At 44.6% G+C, this 8590-nt stretch overlaps 1 protein-coding gene across 1 annotated transcript; it reads left to right on the forward strand.

Moving 5' to 3' along the window:
• Nucleotides 1-5718: 5718 nt before the first annotated feature.
• F5J12DRAFT_780591 (uncharacterized protein) lies at nt 5719-7814 on the forward strand (the record flags this gene model as incomplete). The annotated part of the gene is made up of 9 exons (XM_051742490.1): nt 5719-5829; nt 6028-6206; nt 6262-6475; nt 6596-7033; nt 7141-7331; nt 7367-7439; nt 7508-7557; nt 7609-7618; nt 7662-7814. The coding sequence occupies 9 exons, from the start codon at nt 5719-5721 to the stop codon at nt 7812-7814; spliced, it is 1419 nt and encodes a 472-aa protein (XP_051603104.1).
• Nucleotides 7815-8590: the final 776 nt, after the last annotated feature.

Consider the following 8590-nt stretch of genomic DNA (forward strand, 5'->3'; position numbering starts at 1 on the left):
CTCCAACTTTCCACACTTTGACTCACAGCACCTATGAACCCCTGGTCATGTACTTCAGCCTCTGCAACCCCCCTTCCATGTTCCAGAACATGATGAACAACATCTTTGGCAATATGGAGGATGTCCTGGTAGTTTACATTGATGATCTCATGATCTTCACCAGGATGGATGACAAAGCCAAGCATGACAGAATTGTCCTGGAGGTCTTAAGGAGGTTGGAAGGAAATGATCTGTTTGTAAAACCAGAGAAATGCTTCTTCAAACAGAAGCAGGTAGAGTTCTTGGATATGGTGGTGGGAACCAATGGGGTTAAAATGGACAAGAGTAAAGTCAAGGCTGTAACAGAATGGCCAGTACTGACAAAGGTTTGCTTGGTACAAGCCTTCTTAGGCCTGGCAAACTTTTACAGGTGCTTCATCAAGGACTTCACTCAAATGGCCCATCCCCTCAATGATCTCACAAGGAAGGATCAACTGTGGATGTGGGGTCCCAGAGAGCAGCAAGCCTTTGACACCTTGAAACTTTCATTCACAACTGCCCCTGTCCTTGCCTTTCCCAACCAAGATTGCAAGTTCTGCCTAGAAACCAATGCCTTGGATTTTGCTACCAGTGCTGTCCTCTCTGTGAAATGCAAAGATGACCTTTGGCAACCTGTTGCTTACTACTCCCACTCCATGTCCCCTCCCAAATGTAACTACCAGGTCTTCAATAAGGAAATGCTCACCATCATCCATGCCCTGGAAACCTGATGTCACTACCTGGAGGCTACTCCCTACCAGTTTGAGATCTGGACAGATCATTCTAACCTCCAGTATTTCATGAAAGCACAGAACTTGGACTGATGCCCAGTCAAAACCACAAAAACCTCCTTGACACTCATTGAGGCTGTGTGCATGGGAATTTTCCAAATATGCTCCTTGACACTGCATGACTTGTAATAGATAGTTCATTTTGCTTCACCATACTTTACATGTTTCACAACATGCAATGGCACTGTAAAGCCTGTGAAGCATGTGAAGCAGTCTTTCTTTCATGTGCTTCGCAGGCTTTACACTTGCTTGCTATTCTAGATACTTCACAAGACCATGACCATGGTATGTACAAGGTTGATTATACTATTGACAAGCATGATATAGCGATGATTGGATATCTTTCCAGCATGCCAACAGACCAGACCATGGCATAGAGCTCCCCCAACCTCTCAATAGTGATGAGGAGGCCCTTAGGGACCTCCACTTGAATGTCAAGCTCAATGATCTTTGCATAGCACTGTCATATATACTGGCAATGTGTACTGCCTCCCTCAACCATCCAACTGCATGTCTCAGTTCAGATGCACTCAACTGACTATGCAATCCACCACAGGAGCCAGCCACCTTTCATAATGACAAGGTACTCATATTGGCTATCAAACTGTACATTGGCCTCAACCACACAGATGGTGACTACAAGACAGCATGCAAGGTGTTCCAGGAACATGCTGGATTCGAAGAATTCTCTAGCCTACACCAGATCAAACAAATCACTGCTGAGCTTAGCAGGATTGAGGCAGTTGTCCATGATATGTGCATTAACTCCTGTGTTGCACTCACAGGCCCATTTTCAATGCAAGATACATGCCCAGAATGTGGGGAAGGACACTACAATCCAGCCATCCTTCAAGACACTCAAGGCTCTATTAAAAAAACCCATAAGCAGTTCAGTGTAATCCTGCTTGGACCACAACTGCAAGCACTCTACCAGGACCCTCAGAAGGCTATGGACATGTGATATTGTCAAGAGTACACTCACTCTGTGCTCAAACAGCTTGCACAGTCTGGCAGCATCCAAGATGTTTACAATGACTTTTTTGATGGCTCAGATTACCTTGAGGCAGTCCAAAATGGTTAAATCAAGGATGATGACATTGTTCTCATGACTCCAGTAGATGGAGTGCAATTATACCACAACAAGCAGTCTGATTGTTGGATTTCGATATGGGTTGTCCTTGACCACTCCCCTGAAACTCAATACCACAAGAAATACATGCTCCCAAGCATTGTCATACCTGGGCCAAACAAACCAAAGAACCTGGATTTATTCCTGTTTCTGAGCCTCTTCCATGTTGCAGCCCTTCAGAAAGAAGGTTTGCCAGTATTGGATGCATCTACCAATGAATATTGTTGCTCAAATTTATTTATTGCAATTGGTACTGCTGATGGCCCTGGTCTCGCATATCTGAATGGCTTAGTTGGACACCATGGAAAGAGTGGGTGCTGTCTTTACTGTGGGCTTCAAGGTTGACACAATGAGGGTGCATCACACTACTATCCAGCACTCAAGAAACCTCACAACTTTGACATTGTCAGGTCAAACCACCCAGATGTCGACCCACATCAGTTTGCCATGTGCTCAGCATCCAAGTACTGGGAAAACCTTATCTATGTCCATCACGACCATGCATTTGTCCTAGGTCCTCACTCACTCTGCACCCCTTTCTGCTGGTCATTCACTCACTCTGCACCAACTCCACCCATCCCCTGATGTTTATGAGTCATCTCTGCTCTGACTGCTGTCAGACTTGTACTGCTCTCCTACCGGACCACACAGGCCATTCTCTGAGGAGTCATGTGACTACCCTTCAGACTTCTCCCTGACAGCACATGATCAGGTACTCCACAGTGCATGCACCACATGGTCCAGCACCTGGACTGTTTCCTCTTTGGGATGTTCTGTGTTACCTGTTTGTGTGTCCTCTGTCTACCCTTCATTCATTGTCTGGGAAGTTTTACTTGAAATTTTATGAGTCTCCATATGTCAGTTCTGATTCTGATTACTGTACCTCCATAGTAGTATAAAAGCATGTATTGTACTCCACTGTTCTTCAGTATGAATATTGACTTAGTTCCTACTCCCTCTATCTCTGTCTTCTGCCCATCAGAGTTACCTCCAACTGTCCATCTGTACTCTCCCTCTGAAATACAAGGGCTGAGATCATGCAAGGGGGTAGTGCATGAGCTAAACCTGACACCCTCACTCTGCTCCACCTTTATCTCAGCAGACTTTGTTCCTGCCAACACTCTGCCAGTTGGAGTTCTGTTCTTTCTGTCAGACTTGCTTCCAAACCTCTCCCCAGACCTTGTCTAGCATCAGAGTTGGTCAGAGTAGGCCCAGACTTGACAATGTCTTACAGTCTCCCAATGAAACACAGTACACATGGTGATGACTGGAGACTGGTATATCAAAACCCAGCATATTCCTCAGATTCCATCCAAGCAGATCGTTTGGTGTCCCCAAGTGCTTTGGCTCTGACATCATGCACCTGCTGTCTCTCAACATACCTGACCTTCTCATCCCACTCTTGTGCAGTACATTTGAATGTCAATCTGGTGATAATAAGGCCACATGGGAATGGGCCTGCCTTTCAGACCCTCATCAATGGAAGGAACATGGTACCAAAGTAGTGGCAGCTACTACTGCTATTCCAGGCTCATTTGGACATCCACCTCACAACCCTGTGGAGAAAATTTCCAGTGGATACAAGGCTTGGGAGTTTCATCTCTACCTCTATGGCCTTGCACCAGTGCTTTTGCATGGTGTTCTCCCTGATCAATACTGGCACCATTTCTGCAAGCTCGTACACACTGTCCACTTGATCTCACAGCATAGCATCACCAGAGATGAACTTCTCATGGCCCATTGTCTCTTCATGGAGTTTGTACTCGAGTTTGAAGACTTATATTACCAGTGTAACCCCAAATGCCTTCACTTCATATGACAGAGCATTCATGCTCTCACTCACTATGTGCATGAAGTTGAGACCAAGGGTCCCCTCATGTGTGAATCACAATGGGTAATGGAATGCATGATTGGGAATCTAACTGAAGAGATGCATCAGCATGTTGAGCCATATGCCCATCTTACACAGATTGCCATCTGTCATGCCCATACCAATGCGCTCAAGTCAATCATCCCATGTCTTGATGAATACAAGGACAAATCACCAGTTCCCCACTGGTCTGAACCTGCAGGTGATGGGTATTACCTTCTCCCCCAGCTTGAACACACTTGTAATCAGACAACCAGATCAGAGATGCTTGTGATCTTGGACTATTTTGAGAAATATGATGGCACCAATTCCCCTGCACTACAGTTTACCACACAAAATGGCCTTGTCAAGGTCCACCAATGGGCATGCTTGCTTTTACCAAATGGCCAAAAGTGTTGATCAGTTTGGTGCAGTAGGGAGCACAAGCCAAATGCTCAAAGAGCTTGTAATGTCAACATAAGTCACTCCTCGCAGTGTTTTCTTGAGCTCTACTGACAATGTGCAGTTCACTGATGATGGACACATCAAATGCAGTCTCTTCCATTTTTTTTTCCAAGCACAAATGCAGCAGAATGCTCCCCCAACTGCACTTGCAATGGTCTCATGCTATTCCTCCCCAAGTCCCCAGCTCCTCCATGATTCAAGTGGCACCCTCTTCGTGTGTAAATATCTTGGCAATAGCATGCTCATGGTCATCAAGGTGGCTGATATTAAGCAGGTGGTAGCAATGGTACCTCACCAGATTGATGGAGATGACTGCTTTTTTATGTTTGAACAGCCAGGGTTGGATGTCACAAGCCTCAGAGGATTCTTGATTAGTGATGAGGATGACAAAGATGGGGACCCAACTGCAACTGGTTGAATTTCATTACACAAAAATACATGTACCTGCTGTGCTAGTAAAGAACTCCACAGCTCAATTTGAACTTCTTTTACTTCGCAACTGGGCACAGAACAGACCACGACCAACCAAACTTTGTTTTGAAGACATACATGTACATGCTCATGCTACTAAAACATATGGGAATACAAAAACGAATGTTGTTTTTTGTTGAACTTGGAATGTGAGTGGCAAAATGAAATTCAAAAGTGTAAAGTTGGAATGCAAGCACTGAAAAGTCCAATTGTGAAATGGAAAATGTGATCAAAAGTCCTGATGTGTGCAAGATGGAGAAACTAGAGCTCCTCGATGTTGAGTAGGCTCAACAACTTGTTGAGGGGGATTGTCTTGTTGTTGTTATTGTCATCACAAAAGCCCTTGTGAACAACAGCTGCTGGGATGGTTTTCAAAGCATCATATCCTGTGACAGAGGTACTGGCAGAAATCTTCTGGAGTGCTCAAGGACGAGGGGGGGGGCATGGCATGCCACTATCGAAAGCCTTGCACTTGCATGTGTATGCAATTTGATCCTTGGGGAATCCATGCAGTTCAACTGGGACAGCACCTACTGCTTTTGCTGGGGGTGTGCCAGCCTCAGACTGCAGAGCTAGTGTTACTGTGACTTTGGCATCATTGTTCATAATCATCACACCTGGACAATGGTCACAACTGAGAATATCAGTATGGGCTGTATGCATGCATACATACAGCGAATTCTGGTTGTCTTTGGATCATCAGAATCATCAGAATCAATCACAGTACATTTACAGGGTGTTTTCAAGTGAAGGATGAGTTTCTAAAAGCACAAGTAATCAGCAAAGCATGCAATAGAGAAGAAATATTGCATACCATTGGACCTGCCTTTTCAGGGGTGAAGTTGATGATATATGCAGGCCAGTTTTGGAGTATGTTGTCCACCTTGAGAATGATTACATTTTCAATGAGTTTCATGGTTGGAGGAGCTGCTGCTGACGTGGTGTTGGTATGGAGGAGAGAGTGCATATAGGCTATCTGGTGTGATACAAATAAGATGACTAAGCCCTGTCTTTGTGTAGGTTACCAGCCTCATACACCATTTCCTATTGCACTAGGCTCCATGCTCCCAACTCTGCCCAGCATCACACCTGTGACAACTGGTAAGGTACTTGGAAGGCATGCCTCAGCAGATTCCATTCACAGCAAACATGGCGATTCTGGGGACCAAAGCAACTTGCTTATCAGAGCAAGTACTAGTCAAGTGTGACATGAGTTTGGGCAGGACTTATCAAATGACTGGACTTTCTTTGCAAGTGTACCATCCCATACTAACATTAGGAAAATGACTGACACTGTTTTTTAGGAAGTGCCATCTCACAGTATCAGCAGTTCGTCACATATGCCCAGGTCCCTAGCTAGCTTGCATGGGCCTCCCTCAACACCATTATCTTCATCATCCCATCTTGAGCTTCAGCCAGAGAAGGATTCTGTAGAGTCAGAGAGCCAGGAACATTCTCTCCACCATGAACTAGTGACAACTAAGTAAGCAACTTGTGTGTATGTGACATTGTATGCTAATGCTCTTTGGATCTGACAGGGAGATATGCCAGCAATTACTTGAGTCCATAAATTCACTCAGCAATGTTTCTGGTGGGATGAATGTCAATGATCCATTCTTAATACTACTGCATCAAGTTCACCAGGACTACACAGTGCCTCACTATAGTGCCAATGAACTCCCAAATGTCAAGTACTTCTGGAAAGCAAATTTTCTCTGTGATCACCACAATGGCCATGGATACTTGAAAACTGTGTGAGACAATGATTCAGGCACCCTTGGTTTCCTCAAAGACATCAACAGTGTTGTTATGAGCAAAGATGAACAACAATGTTTCCATGACTATGCACATTCACTGCTCCACTGCTTACAGAAATTTGGGTATGCCCCTCCAACATGGGCCAAGGTATCCTCACCAGCACTCAAGTTCTTTGCACATTCTATGTGGATTAAGTTCAGTGCCTTCTGTTACTGCGCAGATAATTGGAAGGACAACATGTTCATGTCCATGTACTATCCTGGTTGGACTGGCCACTCCCATGATTCCGAAGGCATTGCTCTGGATATCAAGGAAGAGAGAAGTACTCCAATGTTGCCAAATGAAACAATTCTGCAAAAGCAACCACAATCAATTTCTCTACCTCTGACTCCACAGTTCACAAAGAAGAAAAAGGAAGTACAACTAGAAACCCCACTCTCAGGCTCCAGTGGCAGTTCTTCACATGTTGATCTTACTGTGGCAGACCAGAACAGTCCTGCCAATGTTGTCCAAGATGACAACCTCATTGATGATGCATACAAATGCATCAAGGTATGTAGATTTGCAATGGGCCTGGTCTATTGTCTAATGTTTTGTATCAGATTGTGCCCATGATCCCTCCCCCTCAAATAAATCCTGCTTTAGCATTTGAATGAGAGCCAGAACTAATGACTCAACCAGTAGGCTTGCAAGCATTGGTCCTCTGCCAACTTCTTGGAGGACTTAACTCAGCAAACTTGACAGAAATCAATGTGATTGCCACTGACCCAATGCTGGCACCTGCCACTCCAGTCTCACACCCTAACCCAATGCCAGCACATGCCACTCCAGTCTCACACCCTAGGCCTTTGTCAGTTTCAATGGCCATGGCAGTGAGTGATGCAGGTGCAAAGAAGAAGCACAGTGTGACAGACAGAAACTTGACAATGCATGCAAGTCAGACTTCCACAACACCCTGGTAAGTGAGCTCTCTGGGCTGACTCAATGTAGGACAAATCTGATATTCTTGTAATGCATTGTTTTTAGGAACTTATGTGCAATCAATTGGTGCAAGGAACACAAGGGCAGGACTGTTGGTGAGTTTGCAGATTACTGGGATACACTGGTGTGGAACAATCATCCATCAGTGGAGGTAAGGTATGCTCTTGTCTCTCAAAAGTTTGTATGGCATCTCCCATAGGAGTACAAGAGGAAAGCCACCATGGTGAAAGAAATGAAGAAGAATGCTATGCAGTCAATGTTGTCCTCAACTGTCTCAGTTCACATATCCAATGGCAGAAGGTCAAGCAACCCAGAAGCCTTGAATATTCCATCTGCCATCTTCAATGTTTAGATTTCTCCTGTCTGTGGCATGCCATGGCTTTGCATCCAACTATCATCACAGGTACAAGTACAATGCTTTGTCCAGCCTTTGCTTTGTTTGCTTTGCATACTCTTTCCTTCACCTACATACACCAGTTTTCTGAACATTCTGCATGCATATGCATCCATTTGTACATTCACACACACTGCATGTTCTCACAGAACCATGTGTGTAGTGCCACATTGTAATTGTCTGGACTACTGTACTAGTATAATGTCATGTGACATGTCATATAACATTGATGAGTGTCATTTTTGAAAATCTGTACTGCTAGAATATTCTCCTCAAGATTGTCAGATTCAACTTCGCAAAAACAAACTCCCTTGCAGCTGAGGAATTTCCCATGTTCTCACCAAACACAGTGTTCAATTGGTGTCAAGGAGTTTTTGTGGGTTTTGACTGGGACTGATGCCAGGCACAGTGTGAGTCAAAGTGTGGAAAGTTGGTGAAAACAAAACAAAACCAACACCAAAGACAAATAAAGAGCAAGTGGTGGTGTACCTCCACAGAACCTGGAGGGCAGAAGAATCTAATGTGGGGGGTGCACTGTGATACCAGGTACTCCTAGTGCAAGTCATTGATGAGTTACACAGGAGAAGATGAATGAATGATGAGAGGGTGAGGAATGCTGAACAGAGTGAAGGTATTCAGCCAAAAGTACTCCTGGCACAAGTCATCAACAAGTTATGCAGGAGTAGATGAATGAGGGATGACCATGAGTGGGATGCTGAGTAGAGTGACAAGCT

The sequence above is a fragment of the Pisolithus orientalis genome, assembly GCF_024613125.1.
Source record: "Pisolithus orientalis strain OTSU chromosome Unknown F5J12scaffold_5, whole genome shotgun sequence".
NCBI classification, from domain to species: Eukaryota; Fungi; Basidiomycota; class Agaricomycetes; order Boletales; family Pisolithaceae; genus Pisolithus; species Pisolithus orientalis.